Genomic DNA, 19,977 nt, shown 5'->3' on the forward strand with positions numbered 1-19,977 from the left:
CGCTATTAGGGAATTATCGGAATTGCCGATTTGGCTAAAGTTTAAAAATAAAACTGAAACCAAAATTTAAGAACGTTTCTTAGTGTTAGCTTATCACTTAAGACTTAAGCAAATAATGTTTAGAAATAAACAATCGTACTTGATAGATTTAGACCTAGATCTAGAACAACAGAATGAAAGTTCATGATTAATAATTAATACGAAATGATAATCTAGAGTCTAGTTTTTTATACGATAGGACCACTTAAATCAACTCAATCAAGCATTTGCCTACGTTACTATTTTAATTATTATTTTAAATAATTTTATAGTAATACCATAACTACTAACTAGTCTAGTAATAACTACTTTTATACTTTATCATTCAGTATTTTAATAATACTTAATTTTAATAGCCTACATTTATTTTATATTATGAATAATAAATTTTATATAGGCCTATATATATATATATATATATATATATATATATATATATATATATATATATATATATATATATATATATATATATATATAATATATACATTTATTGATTAGTCTAAAAAATTGTAAAGATTCAATGAAGAAAATATTTTCATTAATATATTTATTTAAGTTTTCTAAACCATGGAACCAACCAATTGGGGAACTGAAATTGTTGTGGAATTCCTGAGAGATACATTTGTGAAGTACCTGCAACCAGAATATATTAAACAGAAAAGCTGCATAATCGGCAAGTGTATATTATAGTTATCAATTGTTCACAAAAATTGTCAAAAACTATATGATATGACCTGATATGTGGTTGCTTGTCATTTATTACACCATTGAAGCATTAGCCCCAAAATTAACAGTGACCCTAGACTCCTAGATTCTATAGACCTTATAAAAATGTTAGACTTCAACTTCATCACAAAAGTCTAACCCCTGCTCCCCCCCCCCCCCCCCCCCCCCCGTCCAGGAGTGTGCAGTTTTTCACAGTAGATCCCCTCATGTATATTTTTACTTGATGTTTGTGTATCTTACATATTAATATAGAATGTAAAACTTTTCCACCTTCCTAGTTTGGAAATGCTGATACACACACAAATGCATATACAATTTTATATGTATATATTTAAAAAAACAGTATCTCATGTTCATTATTATGTTCCACGCACATAAACATACTAACAAAAACTATTGATTGTTGTTTGCGAACTGTATTTATTCATAATTATTTATTGATTTAATTATATATAATTATTATCCACTTTAGTCAATATTAATTTTTACTACTCTTCAGAAAAAAATTCTGAGGAAATATTTCTGTCAAAACTAAGTGACCGTGAGAAATCTGTGGAGGAACTTTTTGTATGGTTGTTAGACAGTGAGACATACAAGGACAACATCAATCATTTCATAGCAGCTTTAAAAGATTTTGCTGCTGATCCAGGTAGGAACAAATACCCTTTGAAATTCCCTTAACGTTATACCAGTATTACACACTAAAACTATCTGCTCTTAATATTAGTTCAGGGGAATGCATTATCAATTATTTTATGTACTTAGACAAAGGGTGTAAGATGCTTTTCAAACTATGGGATTTTCTTTTATTTTTTTTATAAACAGGTAAGATATTCCTCAATTACTCAGTTCTAATTAGTACTTGAAATCTATAATGGTGAACACAAAAGTAGTAAGATCTGTCATTTTCAGATATGCATATTTTTAATTTAATCTGCACTGAACTAAATATATTCATTGATTGATGATTGATTTTAAAGATTTAGATTACATTTTTAATTAAATTAATTTCTTTAGATTCTTGTGTGCTAGTAGAAAAAAAAGTGAATGGTCCAAATGAATTGAAGGCTGCACCAGTTTGCTATTATTTGAGTTCCATCATTGACTTAATAGATGGAAGTTTGCTACAGAAAATCAAACAAGAAGATTTATATCATGTACTTGATGACATGCATAGTAATAATATAATCAATGGTGTAAGTGTTTTGCTCAAATTTATATTTTGGTGACTTAATTTTAATGAAGCTATATTTGTCATTTTTATGAATATCGGTTTGTTAGAAAATAAATATACATTACATAAGTAAAATAAAGTTCCTCTTTAGACTTAGCAATCCATTGGGCAGGTGAAGTAGAGTTCATTTTTTTCTTACTCTCCCAACATAAGGCTGGTATCCATTTGAGCTAGGTGTACTTAGTGGACATAGTCAAAGGTGTAAAATTGAGATCCTTGGGCTAGCAGCCAAACTCTCTACCATTTGGCCACTCTATCCCTTAATAATACGTCAGTAGTTTTTAAAAATTAAGTACCTACAAACTAATTGATATGGGCTTGACATACTCCTATTTCAACACTCTTTAAAAAGAAGACCCTGTATCAAAATCTTGATACAATTTTAAGGTATAGATATGTTAAGCTGAAAAGTGTGATATATTTCAAAGAAAAGTTTTTCAATTGGAATGTTGTTTTTAAGACAATTTTTACAATTGCTAATCAAATTTATTTAGATCTTTGACCCCCATAAATTATTATTGTATGTTATTTGAAAATAGATTAGAGCTTTACTAAATAAATAAATTATCTATAAATTGTTTTAATTATATAGACTGCTCATAAGCGTTGCAAAGCTAGATGTGATACTTCAGAAAGTCTTATGGAATTGATTAAGTGTAACAAAACTGAGAAGAGTGATTGGCCTTTTTTCTTCATTAACTCACTGGTCCAGAATCAACCTGGTCTTTTCAACTTGAGTTGTTGCAACAAACATCAATTTTGTTGTGGTAAGAATTTTATTTTCAATAACTTTTTCTATAATTTTTTTTTAAGATAAATGCTATTGTAGTAATTTTAACTACCAATGATTTGCAATTCATGGTATACCAAAGAAACAACTTGGTACACTCAAAAAATGCAGTATTTCAATTGTCAGAATAATTCCATACTTTGATACAATTATTTTTTCCGTGATATTTATTAAAATCCATCCACAGAATTTGAAAGCTATGAGCCAAAGCGATATTCTAAACCCAAAAGTGTAGCAAGTGACTTTTCAAGCATTAGTGCTGCTTCAAGTAATTTATTTTTTCTATTTTTTGCTCTGATAGTCCTTCTAAATTAGCTTTGAGTTTAAAGCTATATTTAATTAATATACTTCAAATATTAAATTTGACAAGGCATTGTAGGTGTTTGAAAATGGTTTTAATTTACATTAAAAATATAACAAAACATAAAAACAAAGGAACAGAAAAACTTATTAGATGATATTTAACTGTTGTTAAAACTTAATTCTCTTACAAAATTTGCAGACAAACATTCAACAACACCAAAAGAATGTTCAACTACTGCAGCCTCATTATCTAGTCACCACGGTGGACAGTTTGATATACCAGAATCTGAAGTATCAAGAGAGTTTTCTGATGCCAAAAGAATTTCTGGTTAGAGATTTAACAAATACTAGAATACCCGTCATCCGTTGGATAACTGTGGGTTTCGGGGGTCATCCATCAAAAAACATCACGTCTGTCACTCAGAGGCATAGCGATCCTTCCCGGGGACAAACTTTTCTATTTGAACCCCCCCCCCCCCCCGCAAGATTTTGATTTGCAACCCCCCCCCCCCCCCCTCAAACTTTTGATGTGCACCCCCCCCCCCCCCACTCAAACTTTCGAATTGAACCCCCCTCAACCTTTCAATTTATTTTTCCAAACCATTTTGGCGCCCCAACATATGTCCCCCTGTATCCTGCCAAGTTCAGATAGGCAATTTTATCATTCACATCTAAAAAAAAAAATTGAAATAAAAATATCATTGACATATTGGTCTAGAACCCGTGCCACTTATATAAGAGTCGGTTACACTACCACCTTAGCTATTTACTCGTGACGTCGCAAGCGAATTTTTATACTATACCTTGTGCAACTTGATATACGCGCATAGATCTAGATCTAAGTCTAGTAGTAGTAACTTTCAAATTAAATTTTATCTTAAATTAGCCAAACAAAGATTTATATAAAATAAAGAAGGTTTGAAATTATTTAGATCTAGATAAAATTATCTAGATCTAGATTCTACGACTCGTTTTCTTAAGTCTTAAGTTTAGTTTTTCTTGCTAGATCTAGAATCTAGATCTAATCATTAGCTACGCAAATAGGCCCGGAGTGAGCATTTCAAAATTACCATATTCCAAACAAACATTTATATAAAATAATAAAGGTCTAAAAGAGTTTAGTATATAGAAAATTATTATTATCTAAATCTAGATAGAATTATCTATATTTTAGATCTACGACTGAGCTATAATATTATACACTCACTCATTTTATCTAATATACAATACAAATTCAGCAAAAGCTAATACTTGTTCATTCATGTAGCCCAAATTTTCTCATATAAATTTGTTTTTTCACTGAGATCTATTCTAGAGGTGCAGCAACCTCAAAATGTCAGATTTAAGAATCTATTTGTCCTGAGCTTTTCTGTAACTTGAATGTTCATTGAGCTGGTTTGAATAAATGTTATCTTAAACTAAAGTTTTCCAAAATTAATTCATGTTAGTTAAAACAATTGCTTTTTTTAATATCATATTTGACTTATAAATATCTTTAATTGTGCAGAAAATTACTATAAAGTTGAATTAACAGCTGCTGAGCTAAATAAACCAATTACAAAGAGAATTTTAAAGAATAAGGTTATTGACTCCAGACATATTGAAGAAGTGAAGGACAATTACATGAGTTATGGAGAAAGTGCTTGCTGTTCAGATGAAAATGATGATGAAGATAAAAGTATATAATATTTTTTAATGTTTTTTTTAATAAATTTAAAAAAAAAACCTGACATTTATATTAACTTTTAAGAAGGTATAAGAATTTAAAAATCTGAAGCTTTAAAAAGCCATACACTTCATAATTTGAAGAGTTTCAAAATGGGATCTTAAAATAATAAATATATTATTTATTAACTCAATTGATTATTTGGCTGGCTTTAGACATGTTTTTTCAAAGCTGAACAAGGGCATAGCAGTTTAAATTATTGAAATAGTGGGCTAACTTGGAAGTAGTTGTGTTCTTTATAAGTAATGATTAAAAGGTAAAAAAAAATTACAGCTAAATTATTTGATAAACACTAAAAGGGGTTTAGCTGATATTAAGTGTAGACATTTATGAATTGTTAATGTTTTTCAAAATGCTTAGCCATTTCAAATTTTGTTTAATTTTATTCTAAAATATTCTTCATATTCGTTTTAAAGAAAGCACATACAGTGCAGATAAAGAAAACCGAGTTGTTCCATTATCTACTGATTCTGCAGTGCTAAAAACACATCGTCCACCACCTAGTGTCAAAACATCTTGTTTTTCGAGTGTACCAGGTGATTCAGCACCACAGTTACAAGGTATGCAAATTGAAGTAAACAAAAGTAAACTTCAGATTTTTTGAAATAATGCATAACATTTAAATAATTTGTGATCTCATTATTATTTCTAGGTTTAGAATTTGATAGTACAGAAGAGATCTTGGAGGATACTTATGACATACTTACTGATGGTGAAGAATTACCAGCCATAAGAAAAAGTATGATATTTGTACACTATTTCACTGTATTTTAAACTGAGATAGCTGACACTAAGTTATCTCTTTTTTTTTGACCTGTTTTTAATATTTTATTTTAAATTTATTTTAAATATTTTTATACAAATGTGTTGAAAGCTGAGATTAAACAAAATATCTTTACTAAGAAAATGCATTTGTGTTTTTAACATTAGTAGCCTTTATGGCAAATTAATTAAGTTTCTCTATAGCAGGTATAAATTATCAAGACTTAGTCTTGCGAAACTACCAAGAAGAGTTAGCTGAAAAAGCTTTGGAAGGATTTAACACAGTTATATGTGCTCCCACTGGCTCTGGAAAGACTTTAGTGGCAGCATACATAATTTTTGAGCATTTAAAAAAAGGTAGTTTGGAATTTCACAACTGAATATCAATTTTAAGTCCTATAGGGCCGAAATTAACCATAATTCTTTAAGATCATCAAAAAATGTGAAATTGTTTTCAAAGAATCCCTTTTAAGTATTTCATTCTTTAAAACAGTTACCTTTAAGGACTTGGTAGATGAAGTAGACTTCCCCTGTTTCTTTGATCTTGGCATATGAAAGGATGTGGTCAGTTGTACACTCACCCATGAGTCAGATACCTTTCATTGTGGGGTGGACTTAATAACATCCTGATGACTCATGACCAGGATCCAAACCCAAAAACTTTTAGCAGTCATATGTTCTACCATTCAAACAAACCATCCCATATTTTGTAACAAGTATTTGATATTGGGACACAGCCATAAATATTTGTTTAAATACCTGGCTTTACTCTCTCCAATATAAAATATATGTGTGAATAGTTTAACAGAATTAAAAATAGTTCAAATTTATTCCTAGGTACCTCTGATACTAATAGCAAAATAAGAGTAGCTTTCCTGGCTAGAACTGTTCCATTGGCTACACAGCAATATAAATTTTTGAACGGGTATCTCCCAAAAGCTTACAAGGTAAACATCTATCATTTTCACTTTGAATATTTAGTTATTTACTATTAACTTCTTTTCTTATTCAAAAAACTGTAAAACAAAAAATATATATAAAATTGTAAAAAGGCTATTTTCATCAACATGAAATAAGGGTTCACTTTTAGAAGTAATTATGCTCCACATGTTTTGGTGAAATTTTTAACTCTTAAAAACAAATGTTTTCAGCCTATGAGCTATAATTTTAATTACATCTCTTTAATGATTCAGATTGAGCTCATCACAGGAAGGAGTAATGATACCATGAGTCTTAAGAGCATTCTGAAAGATAACAATGTTATTGTGATGACACCAATGATTCTGCAGAATAATATAAAAAACAAACATTTCCGCCTTAGCAAATTCACTTTGTTAGTATTTGACGAATGCCACCACACACGAAAAGATGAGCCATACAACGAGGTCATGTTTTCTTATATCAGTATTAAAGTTAGAGGCACTGAAAAACAGAGAAACCATTTGCCACAGGTAATTTATTTAGAAGTACTGTTTAACTAAATTTCTCAAAGTAATTCTTATAGATATAAAAAAAAAAATACACACTTTTTGTGGGCCTAAGTACAAATTATAAACTTAATTAGCATTGGTACACTCAGTTTTTTTTGCAAAAAATATCTGCCTTGCATTTTTCAACCAGTTTCCTTTACACAAGCCTACAAATATTTACAGTATGTATTTTTAGAACAATATTTAAGATATTTCCTTGCTTCTACATTTACAGTAATCAGAGTAACATGACTTGAAATGACTAGTGGGTGCTCTTTCTATTAGCAGAACAAAAAAAAATGTTTTGCATTAAGCCACTACATGTTCATGCTTACTTGGGATATTTTGCAATTTTAATTTTCAAGTCTAATGACAGATTGTTGGCCTGACAGCATCAATTGGTGTAGAGAAAGCAGTTGTGGAGAAACAGGCTGTGGAAAGTGTCAAAAGTGTCATGGCTAACCTTGATTCTCCATATTTGTCCACTGTTAAAAGATTTTTGCAAGAATTGCAAAGTGTGGTGCCTGTTCCATTTGAAAGCAAGTTTTTTCTCTTATGGAAATAATTTTTTTTTAAATTTATTGTTTTACATTTTTATATTATTTCCTGTTAAAAATTAGGCTTACTATGTTTTAGACATTTAAAAATTCTTCATTTGCTTGAGTGTGCTTACAATGTAGTTTTCTGACCTTTAGGGTATGAGCTTCTTGAAGAACTTGATACAGATGGATGTGCAGTAAAAGTTTATGATATAATAGCGAAACTTGAGCAACACATTAAAAATCATGCATTAGGTATGTTTTGAAATATTTATATTATTTGCGTTAACATATGTGATGTTCCCCTATTGTACCAGATGATACACAACACAGTTGAAGTAGAGTTCAGCTGTTTCTTGACCACTGCATTTGGTGTGGTAAGCAATGTGGCCATCTGCCTTTACTTCCCTAATGTGAGTCAGTTACCCATTAGAGCTGGGTGGACTTTGGGACATCCTACAAACAAGTCTGAGTTTTGAACAGTAAATACTCCACTTTGATATCCCATGTATGTAAATAAAAGCTGCACTAAAATTTTTATTGTAAACTCAGATCTCTCTTTTTTTTTAATTTTAGATATTTATATTTGTTCAATACCTAAAAAAGATGTTGATAGGCAATAACAAGCATCAAATTTTTTCAGAGTTGAAAAATGAAAAAATAACAAGGCTGGTAAATGATATTCCTTCAAACAAAAAAAGCCAGGGTTACTGTCAGTGGATAGTTAAACTAAATAAAACAGCAATGGCTGTTCCTATCACTGATCCAGACAGAGAAACAAATATGGATGTGAGATCAATCATAATAATCACTCACTATTTAAAGGTAAGGAAATTGTTTACTCCTAAGGATTTAGAATCTCCTGCATTTTTAGTAAAAGAAGAGTAGCTTTTCAGATCTGTATGTTTAAAGCACAGATTAGCAGATTTTATCTGTTTTTTACCTTGGTATATGAAGAAATTGTGTGGTCAACTCTATGCCCATTGACCTTAACAGGTTCAGGCAGCGTAAAGATCAGAGTTGGGTGGACCAATAACCAAACTAGTGGCTTTTGAGGTTAATATTTGTGTACCTGACCATGCTGTCCTGTTGGTATTTTCAGTCACTTGGCATATATTTGGAATTTTCTATTTAATTCTTTAAGTTTTAAATTTTTTATAGCTTCATATAAAGTAATAGTGGTAATAATAGTTACATATTGTGGTCACACAATAGATATATGTCAAAGCTAAAATCTTGAACAAGAGCAATAATTGATAAGGCTTGTTTTTTTGTTGAGTAAAGAAAAAGTAAAACCTAAAAATGCATTGATGATTTTAGCTTATATAAATGTTTTCATAGAAAATATATTTTGAATTTTTCATTGTTCATTTTTATATACTCTCCAGACAGCTGGCATATAAGGGTAAATCAAATCAGAATGACTGAATCTAAGTAGCTCAATATAACAATGTCTATAGTTTTAATTTTAAAAAATAGTACATCAATCATACACTTTTCATTGCACTTTACCTAAGTGAGTACATCCTCTTGTCCAGATCTTTAAAAAATAAGATGTCCAAGCTGTCAATAATGGACTACATATGAAATGAGTAGGTGTATAGTTAATACTTATTCCCTTTTCCCAGCACTACAACTTTGCTTTGGAGACCCATGACCTTGTGGAGCTGAGAGATGTAATGGCATACCTAGAAAATTGCTTTAAAGATTTTCAACGCTTTCCCCAAAACCCAAGTGAAGAAAAAATTTTCTATGGATATTTTCAAAGTAATTAAACTGATCAATCATATTTACATAACTAGTAACATTAAGGAATGAAATATCAAGATATCTAGAGTTAACATTGTTTTATAAGTAGTAGGCCTCTAGAGAAACATGTTTTTTCTATTAAAATATGATTTCTTTCTTAATTGTTTGAAATGTATCAAAACTTTTAATGGCTTAAGAATACAAATGAATGTGTTTTTTTTCTATACTTAGATTTAAAAGCAGTGGTTGCTAAAAGACAAGATGTGGAAAACCCTAATCTTTTAGTCTTAGCCCGGACATTAGAGGAATACTTGTTAACCAAGGGTGAAAACAGTGAAAAATCTCGGGGTATCATATTTGTGCGAACACGAGCCTTGGCAGAGGCTGTTGTATCCTGGATAAAAAGAGGTGAAATGAAATTCCTGAATCCTTCAGTGTTCACTGGAACCAATGCTAGTGAGGAGCAAGGAGGTAAGCCAAAACAACTTCTACAGAATAGAAAAAAGTACATTTTTTATATTTTTTTAAATAAACTTTCTAATTTGTTGCTGCAATAACCAAATAAAATGATAAAGAAAGTATGTGAGAAACATGTTTATTTTATTTTATGGCATAAAAAGAAATCAAAAACAATTTTTGGCCTATATGTTTCGTTTAACAAATATTCTGTATAATTTTATATTAACTTAGCTAAATTGAAACTAAATAATGTGGTTTTTGTTTTTAAAACTTCACCTAGGAATGTCTCAGCTACAACAGCAAAATGCTATTGAAAAGTTTGCAAGTGGTGAGGTTAGACTGTTGGTAGCAACTTCTGTTGCTGAGGAAGGTCTTGACATCCCTGAATGTAACCTAGTCATAAAGTATAACCATGTTGGCAATGAAGTCACTACTGTGCAGACAAGGGGTATATTAGTTTTATGGGTCTCTGTCTTTATATATATCTTTACATATAAGCAGGTCTCAATCAGATAGAAAAATTACATAATTTATTTTTTTATGATGTATCTACAATAAAAAGGAATATTGATTACATAACTATATAGTAGAAATTCCATAAATGTGAGTTAGGACTAACTGATCAAGCAGTTTCCATTTTGGAAAAAAACAAAATATTCAGAGAAAAAAAGAACTAAACAGGAATTTTCAAAAAGTATCTTTATTATTGAGTCCACTGTTCAAAATATTATACAAACAATAAAATCAACTAAAAGAATGATCACCAAAAATAAAATAAATTAATAATGAATAACATAAAAAAATATACAATCTATAAAAAAAAAACAACTTTTATTTAAAATTTACTTTCCTTTAAAGTCTATTTTTATATGATGTATATACAGTATAACTTTTTTAAAAAATGCTTTAAATTTGGAGTTGTTTTAGTATTTGACTACAGTACTGTTTGATTATTTAGAATAAAAAAATATACAATCTATAAAAAAAAAAAACTTTTATTTAAAATTTACTTTCCTTTAAAGTCTATTTTTATATGATATATATACAGTATAACTTTTTTAAAAAATGCTTTAAATTTGGAGTTGTTTTAGTATTTGACTACAGTACTGTTTGATTATTTAGAATAAAAAAATATACAATCTATAAAAAAAAAAACTTTTATTTAAAATTTACTTTCCTTTAAAGTCTATTTTTATATGATATATATACAGTATAACTTTTTTAAAAAATGCTTTAAATTTGGAGTTGTTTTAGTATTTGACTACAGTACTGTTTGATTATTTAGAATAAAAAAATATACAATCTATAAAAAAAAACAACTTTTATTTAAAATTTACTTTCCTTTAAAGTCTATTTTTATATGATATATATACAGTATAACTTTTTTAAAAAATGCTTTAAATTTGGAGTTGTTTTAGTATTTGACTACAGTACTGTTTGATTATTTAGAATAAAAAAATATACAATCTATAAAAAAAAAAAACTTTTATTTAAAATTTACTTTCCTTTAAAGTCTATTTTTATATGATATATATACAGTATAACTTTTTTAAAAAATGCTTTAAATTTGGAGTTGTTTTAGTATTTGACTACAGTACTGTTTGATTATTTAGAATAATTTAGTGTACACATAGCTAACAATTGAATTTTGTCTTGTTTTTATATTTTCCAAACAGGGAGAAGTAGAAAACAAGGTGGTGTCTCTGTCCTTTTAGCTACACAGAGTATTCTGAACAGAGAGAAAAATAACCAAGAAAGGATGAAGTTGATGAACAAAGCAATTAAAGCTATTGCTGAAATGAAAGAATCTGACATCATTGAGTTCATCAATACTTATCAGTTAAAAGTCATTGAAGAGGCAGAGATTGAAGAAGAACTTAAGAAAAAAAGGAAAGTTGAATCAAAAAGTGAGGTTTTTAAAATGGTGAGTCAAATAATTACAGTCCAATTTGATGCTCTGTAAGTAAATAAAATTCCTTTAAAAAATTAATCATTTAACACAGCCTAGTTTTTTCAGTGAAAAATATCTTAGAAAAAAACATGTAACCTAAACAAACAACATTGAAGATAGGATCTTTAAAAAATAGATTTTTTTTTATAATTACCTAAGTACCTCAGTAAGTACATAATGTATGGAGAATGATTGGAGTAAAATGTTTTAATTTATGTATTGGTTTTAAAAACTGTTAAAAACTATGTTAAATTAACCAGACAAAGAAGATTTCTGCAGTAAATTTTCCACTTTTCATTTCATTGTTCCATGTTTTGATGAAATCATGTGATGCAGTCTGCACTCATCACCCCTTCCTTGTGATACTAATGTTTGTTTTTAATACAAATTATGTTTTCAGGTCTAAAGTGTATTAAAAAAATAAAGTATATCTCATTCTGTCTCATCAGGTGTGCTCACGTTGCAGAAAAGTTGGAGTTAATAATACAAAATTGAGAACTATCTTTGAAAAGTATAGAATTTCTATTGACAGGTAGATGAATTTGTTAAACATTATCAAACACTTTTTCAATTTAACATCATTTTAAATTAATTTACTAGAATCTAAATCTTTTCTACAATTTTTTACAAATTTAATTTCAATTGTATCCATTAAATATGTATTTAAATTTTTTTTTTAAATAATTGCAGTTCACTAGTTCTGCAAGGGCTGAATATTTTATTGTGGTATCAGAGCAAGGTCTTCATACTTTCTGCATGATTTCTTTAATCATAAGCATAAAATCCATTTCTGAACACTAGAATTGGGTTTTTTAGTCTACCTAAAGTGTTTAGTAAGTCAGAAAAAAGCATAAAAAGAATCATCAATGAACATGTTCTCACTGTTTTTATTTTAATACAGGGACTTGGTGAATAGTGGGAAAATAAAAATTGTTGAAAGAAGAAGTGGACAAATAATGGATGAAATTGAATTCCTAGGACCTGTATATTGTCAAGGAGAGCCAAACTCAGGAAAAGTTTGTGGAAATCCTTTGGGTCAAATGATCAAGTATGAAAAAGTTCATTACTTTGCTGTTGGCATAAAGAATTTTGGATTTTACTTGGGTGACAATCAAGATTTGCGTCTGTTTAAGAAATGGAAGCAAGTGCCATATGTTATAGAGGAACTCACCTTGGATGATACTAAAAAGTAAGTTTATAAAAGATGCCACATTTTTAGACTAGAGGGAAGGTGATTCAGACTTTTGTGAAGGGGGGGGGGGGGGGGGTGACATCAGTGGGTCTGAGTTTTGTTTTATATTTCCAAAAAAGTTCTGTACCATTTATGGATAATCCCTAAAGAACAGTTACAAAGGTGAAGTGTAAAAAAAATTCATTTTTGTTTCAATTTAATTCTGCAAAATTTTAGCACTAGTTTTAAACAAGCATTGAAAGTATTAGAGATATCTCTGGACATTTTGATGATGTATTTTTTTTTATACCTTTAGCTACCTTTTGGAAAGAGAGGATAACTTTACAAATGATATCAGTGATGACTCTGATAGCAGTGACAGTGATGATGGCTCAAATCAAGGAGCTTATGCTCCACCCATAAAAAAACACACACTGAATGTTGAGGCTTCTTTAGTAGAAGATGCTGTTCACATAACACAAGTTAAAACAGTTTATTCAAATACAGAGATACACTTTGCCAAAAGCATCAATAGGCCAGAAAATGAGGCACCTCAAGGATTTCAAGATTGTTTTGACACAAGCACATTGTCTTCCATTAGTGGCCCTATTCACTTGCTTGACTCATCCAGTTCAATAGCAACAGCAGAATATAGTAGCGAGAGCACTAATTTGTCTGAACATTTTTAATACAAATAAAATTCTGCAATTTTAAAAACTGTGGCAAAACAATTTCCAAGTAAAATTAATGTATATACTAAATTTAAAAAAAAAATAAAAAGACTTTAGTCATTATGAAATATGCTCATATTTTATTTCAAATTTGGAAAAAAAATCATGCTGCATAAGTGTAAAACAAAATCAAATAAATTATCAAAAATAAAAACAATTAACGATGTTTGAAACTTGCAAAGCACAAAATGTTTCTAAAATTATCTTTCTAAATTCAATTTAATGGCTATAGAATGGTAAACACATAAACATATCCAAATAATATAGTAAAACAAGTAACTTTTTAGTGTTATCTTTGTTAAAAATAATTGGAAAAAACTGAATTTGGGTATTTTTATGATTTATACAAACACAAACTTAAATTATATAAGTGTTTAAAATAGATATGATGTAATGTTAATGTTAATTTATGTGTTTAATAATTAAATAAATGCATTTTTTGTATAGATAAATGTTCTTAAACTTCTCATGACAATTATTTTAATTATCCTGGTGATATTTGCTTCCTGAGATAAAAATCTATGCTGTGGCTTAAAACTGTTTTTAACAAAACCATTGCTTTCTTAAATATCTTTTTTTGATGCTTTTGTACAGTACTTTATATTTTATCATCTCTACTACTTTAAGAAAAGGTCTATTAATAGTATCACTCTTTTATATACTATTATTTTAAAAATAAAGTGGATAACTTTTAAAATTGTAGCTACACTGTTGTGTTTTTTATTGTTTCAATGAAGTTTTAAAAGTTCTGGTTAGGGATTATAGTTGAAAAATACTTCAAAAGCTTTAATTTATGTTTTACCTTTGAATGTTGATTATGCTATTTATATTTTAATGTATTTATTAACAAAATGGTTGTATTATACCTGGCATTCAACGTACACATATGATTAGTATTTAGTATAAGAATGTTAGTGCTTGTTTGTATACTGTGACTGTGTAACAAAAAGACTATTCAAAATGGTGATTAAATTATAAACTTGGTGCCTTATTTTGCAGTTGTCTATCTGTACTGTGTTTACCTTTGACAATAGTTCACTAGATTAAAATAATTCAAATGTCAGATATGTTATGCTTCTGATTAAAAAGAATTCTAAACAATTTTTCTTTAAATGTTTATTAACGGAAAATGGATCTATCTCTATTTAAGAGGCCACCTTTAATTTTTTAAATCTTGAATTATGCTTACAAAATTTTAAACTTCTTTGATATTATTTGGTGTTACAAATATTGTTTTCCTTAGCTATTTAAAACTAAAATTAGCATTTTTATGTATGCTATTAAAATTTTAAAAATAAATGCATGATTAATTTTAAAGTATATTGATTATGAATGATATGAATCATTTAACCAAGCTGGGATAATCTGTGCAGGTAGGGGGGGTCAGAAAAAGCTAGCACCCTAGTTCTGGGAGTTGAACATAAGGCCAGCAAAAATACAGAATACAGAAGCACTAGCAGAGAAAAATAAAGATAATTGATAGCATATGTCAGGAAAACAATTTTTTAACTTTTTGGTAATAGCATTTACTTATAAATACTGCATCTTTACATGTAATTATTTGTAAAAATTTATAAAAAATAATTACGATCTAAATTACCAAGATTTTGCTGAATTCAAATTCTTTTATTGTTAGGGTTGCCATAGAGATAATAGTTACTTTCTTTTGTAGAGCACCAGTTCTACACTTTATGCTTTAAGAAATAATAACTGTTCATGCAAAAAGCTTCACAAACTAGAAAACACCTTACTGGACTGTAGCAGTACAAAGCAAAAAGTGATGTTTGATTTATTGGATGCTCATATTTTTGTAAGCTGTCTAACATTGTGTATCTGATTTGTTACTGTTCCTCCTTTAAATCTTTAAAGAGTTTCTTCATTTAAACAAAGCTTGATATTTTAATGCTAGTTGTGCTAAATTTCTTTGTTTGTCATTGAGTAAAAAATGACTGGCTCAAAACTCTAACAGTGGACATTAGTAGAGAAAATGTGTGCATTAAACTGAAAGTATATTTTTCAAAAAGCTTTTCTTTTACGTTGAATGTCATTTAATGTTAGTATAAATGAGAATAAAAAAAACTTAACCATTTTACATGCCACATATGTCTCCAGCACTACTTGTTCTTAGTATGTGTCCAGCACTACTTGTTGGTGGCATGTGTCCAGCACTAATTGTTGCTGGCATGTGTCCAGCACTAATTGTTGGTGGTATGTCTCCAGCACTACGTGTTGGTGGTATCTCTCCAGCACTACTTGTTGGTGGTATGTGTCCAGCACTAGTTGTTGCTGGCATGTGTCCAGCACTACTTGTTCTTGGTACGTGTCCAGCACTAGTTGTTGCTGGTACGTGTCCAGCACTACTTGTTCTTGGTACGTGTCCAGCACTAGTTATTGCTGGTATATGTCCAGCACTACTTGTTGCTGGTATGTGTCCAGCACTAGTTATTGCTGGTATATGTCCAGCACTACTTGTTGGTGGTATCTCTCCAGCACTACTTGTTGCTGGTATGTCTCCAGCACTAGTTATTGCTGGCATGTGTCCAGCACTAGTTGTTGCTGGCCACTGGTCTAAACTATCTCCATCCATACAGCTTTCAAGATAACTGAAATAAAAAAAATTAATGGGATCAAGTTTAAGGATGAAATATTTAACAAAACCTGAGGTTCTCTAAACCTTTATTTATTTTGATAATGAAAAATCAAATTCAATTTACGCAAGGGAAGTAAATAACTCATACTTTTAGCATAAATATTTATATGTTGAGAGGAAGTCAAATATGTTAATTATGTTTTGTATTATTAAACTGATTAAAGAAATGACTTTGACACAACATGAAATAATTAGTGTCACAGTGTAACAAGATTTCTTATAAACTAAATTTATAATAATACACCTTATTTATAGACTGCTAATGAATTTGATTGATTTATCATTATCACTTAAAGGCACAATAAAGTACATTTCAACTTACATTTTAATTTTAAAATTTTAAAATTATACTAAATATTATGCAAGATATTTCTGCAAAAACAAAAACAAAAATTTGCTGTTGAGTAAAATATCAGAACCAACAATCATTTGGACATTTTTTTAGCATTAAACATTAATTTAGCTATACATTGTAAATATCATTCATTACTTAAAACCTTGATATGTGCCTAAATCTAAACAGAATGTAATATTTGTTTAATTTTACAGCAGACAATGAGCATTTAACAATTGTAACAAAAGCAATTACATTTAAATCAAATTGTTGCTATTTTAAAGATTAAATGCAGATGTAAAAATACCAAAAACTTAAATTACCTCTTGGTGTCATATGGGGTGAGTTCATCAAAATTATATGGCACCTTGTCCCACTTTTTAAAGTATTGTAGAGCTGTATTTGTGCCCATGCAAAATCCAAAAGCCTTTATTCCCATTGTTAGGAATTTTACATTTCGATACATGATCAAAGAGCCCAATGCGTTCCCGCATACTCCTTTTCCTTCAATTTCGCCCTGACATAGCACTGGTCCTAAAAAGTCAACTTCATCCGATGTCTTGGGCTTATTAGGCTTAAACCTCACTTTACCACTTTTTAGTAGGTCACTAAAGCAGATTTTTTAAATATTTAAAATTCATAGCTGTAAATATTTGTTTTTAAAAATCTTGTTTAAGTAGTTAAGATTTCTTTTTATTCGATAAGTTAATGTAAGAGAATAATGCTTAAATAAAATTAGGTAGTGTAAGAGAATAATGCTTATTTAAAATATATATTATAAAATGAATATACGTATTTTTAAAGTAAAAAAAAATGTTTTTGTATTTATACCTATCAAGAAAGATTCTGTGCCTTTTTTTAATTGTCCGCACTAGAGAGCAATCTATTGAAACTTGTCGACAAAGGAAACAAACCTGCAAAACCATTGTAGAAACAAAGAAATGTTTATATTGTTTAGAATGTGTTTTTAACAATGAAAGTGTAAGTCTACTGTAGTGGCAGAGGTAGTTTTATTTACCATAGTGCAATGAACTTCTTTTGGATCTTTTTTATGCATCTTTCTCTCAGCTTCAGCTATTTCATCCTTTTTAATCATGTCTAATTGAAAATAACTATTTCTCTGTATAATTTCATGTACATCCATTTGATCAATTACACTAATAGCTTCAGAAATTAATTTTGTTCTTTGGATGTTTCTTAGTTCTCGTTTTAAAATATCTTCCATAGTTAAGAGAACAGATTTTCCCCCTTCTGCTCTACATCTTCCTGAAAATAAAAAAGCATTTTTAGAATATGAAACTGCTATTTATTATTTATAATATATGTGTGTATGTTCTTTTATAGACCTACATATTACATAAGAAACAATAAAATTACAAGACAAAAGAATTAGAATTATACATTATTCTACTATGTACACATATTTGTAGAAATTTACTCCAGTGGTTACAGAAATGAATGTGACTCTTTTTAACGGCTCCCTTAACTGTACTATACATAATGTATACATGCATATATATATATATATATATATATATATATATATATATATATATATATATATATATATATATATATATATATATATATATATAACTTAAAATGTAACACCACTTTTACAACATACATGTAAACTAAACAGAAAAAAAAACTTGCAGCAAGTTCTGCTGGAAAAAAAAAATTCAAATAACATTAACTTGCTGGGTTTCGTTTTCCTAGTGTAAAAGCAGTGAAACAACTAAATTATCACTAATTGAGCACATATTTTAAATTAAAAAAATGGTGTATGTTGTTAGAATTACCTAGTGTTTGCTTAGTAGAAACTTCATTGCCAATATAATTATATCGGATAATTAAGTTGCAGAGTGGAATGTCAAGACTTTCCTCAGCAGCAGGAGTAGCTACAAGAAGTCTAATTGCACCAGTCTTAAATTGTTCAATAATCTGTTTCTGTGCCATTGGTGATCTTCCTGCACACACAAACACGACAATTTAATGAAGAGAGCTGACTAAATAGTATTTTAACACAACTTAAAATTTTTACATTTATATTTTACCCTACCTCTCTGATGCTCACTTGCACGTGTTCCAGAAAAAACTGAAGCATTTAAAAAACTTTTGTTGCTTCTGTTTAACCAAGACACTAGAGCTTTTGCGAGTTCTCTAGTACTGACAAAGATGATTCCACGTGAACATTCTTCAGGAAATAGATTCTCTTCTAAAGTTTTGGATAAGGTAGTAAGATTTGTGTTTTCTTTTCCCTGCCAACTATCAACAAGCATAATAAGTTCTGCAAATAGATATATTATTGAATTATCCTTAAAATTTAAGAATTCATAATAAATGTATATGAGTAGAATTATTCTCAAATAGTTGGCGATTTGCAAAATTATTTTATGTTAGACCAGAAATGAGCCAAAACTCAGTATTAAAAAAAAAACTACCTTCAAAATAGCCATAAAGCACAGCTTCTTCTTGAGTTTTATTTTTGTAGTTGTTAAATTTATCAAAAGTCTTTTTCAAATATGGCATTATATCTTTAAGCTCAACCAAATCATGGGTCTCTAATGCAAAGTTGTAAACCTAAAAATAACAATTTTACAAATTAGGTTTTAACAAGCAATCCTGGTGGTTTTAGAGCTAGCAAGATTTAATTTATTGTTTAAGTCAACTCTTTGAAATATAAGTTTACCTTCAAATGCTTAAATTATAAGTAATAAGTATTAAGTCACACCTTAATTATGCAGTTTAAAATAACAACACATTGTTTTCAATTTCATGTATGTTTAAATTAAATACAGATTAATAAGCTAATTTGCAGCATTAAAAGAAAAAAAAGAAAATAATTTTTTACCTGTAAATATTCACAAATGATTAACAGTATTCGAGTATTCATGTTAGTCTCACTCTCTGGATCCACAATAGGGTATGTTTTCACAGCATTTTTCAACTGAACAACCCACACCTTATAATTTTCGCTTTTTCTGCCTGATGGCTTTTTTTTTAACACACCTAATACCATCTGATTGTTCAGTTCTAAAACATTTTTAAAAGTTAATTATATATTTTTTAAAATTGTATGCTGAAGGAAAATTTCTTAAGTTATAAGCAATAGGGGGATAATATTTAAATTTCAATTAAATTTTTTCTTCTCCATTCTTAATTGTTATTAATGGAGAAGATTTCCTCTAACATCTATAAGTATCACGTCTAAACTTGTTATCAGCCATATGGTCCATTTGACTGTGACTTCAGCTAGCTTTTATTTATTAATATACTTTAATACCTTCATTCACCCAAGAAAATGTTTCAATTAAACACATCATCTCCCAAGAATTAAG

At 28.9% G+C, this 19,977-nt stretch overlaps 2 protein-coding genes across 7 annotated transcripts in view; one reads left to right on the forward strand and one right to left on the reverse strand.

Annotated features, from left to right (window-relative positions):
- The first annotated feature begins 60 nt into the window (after positions 1-60).
- LOC131956612 (antiviral innate immune response receptor RIG-I) lies at positions 61-14,643 on the forward strand. Of its 4 annotated transcripts, none has more exons than XM_059321124.1 (23): positions 61-337; positions 599-715; positions 1,268-1,417; positions 1,786-1,964; positions 2,595-2,769; positions 2,980-3,060; positions 3,295-3,423; positions 4,603-4,773; positions 5,238-5,381; positions 5,474-5,560; positions 5,788-5,940; positions 6,421-6,530; positions 6,777-7,034; positions 7,429-7,591; positions 7,748-7,846; positions 8,235-8,416; positions 9,220-9,358; positions 9,572-9,811; positions 10,080-10,247; positions 11,476-11,723; positions 12,200-12,282; positions 12,652-12,939; positions 13,238-14,643. In XM_059321124.1, the coding sequence occupies exons 2-23, from the start codon at positions 610-612 to the stop codon at positions 13,608-13,610; spliced, it is 3,726 nt and encodes a 1,241-aa protein (XP_059177107.1). In that variant the 5' UTR covers positions 61-337; positions 599-609; the 3' UTR covers positions 13,611-14,643. The 4 variants fall into 4 exon arrangements, with proteins under 4 accessions (XP_059177107.1, XP_059177111.1, XP_059177110.1 ...); XM_059321128.1 differs by having other exon boundaries at positions 5,791-5,940; XM_059321127.1 differs by having other exon boundaries at positions 61-310.
- Positions 14,644-14,781: 138 nt separating this feature from the next.
- LOC131956614 (antiviral innate immune response receptor RIG-I) overlaps positions 14,782-19,977 on the reverse strand; it is a 66,263-nt gene continuing 61,067 nt past the window's right edge. For 2 of the 3 annotated variants that reach the window (XM_059321134.1, XM_059321135.1), the window contains exons 11-15: positions 18,439-18,606; positions 17,655-17,902; positions 17,468-17,550; positions 16,960-17,244; positions 14,782-16,255 (exon numbers count right to left, since the gene is read on the reverse strand). In XM_059321134.1, the coding sequence (XP_059177117.1) occupies positions 15,742-16,255; positions 16,960-17,244; positions 17,468-17,550; positions 17,655-17,902; positions 18,439-18,606 (1,298 nt within the window). In that variant the 3' untranslated portion in view covers positions 14,782-15,741. The remainder of the gene's footprint in view (positions 16,256-16,959; positions 17,245-17,467; positions 17,551-17,654; positions 17,903-18,438; positions 18,607-19,977) is intronic. The other variant, XM_059321137.1, reaches the window with a different exon arrangement.

The sequence above is a fragment of the Physella acuta genome, unplaced genomic scaffold (genome assembly GCF_028476545.2).
Source record: "Physella acuta isolate Inbredline_101_S28 unplaced genomic scaffold, ASM2847654v3 ptg001163l, whole genome shotgun sequence".
Classification (NCBI taxonomy): domain Eukaryota; kingdom Metazoa; phylum Mollusca; class Gastropoda; family Physidae; genus Physella; species Physella acuta.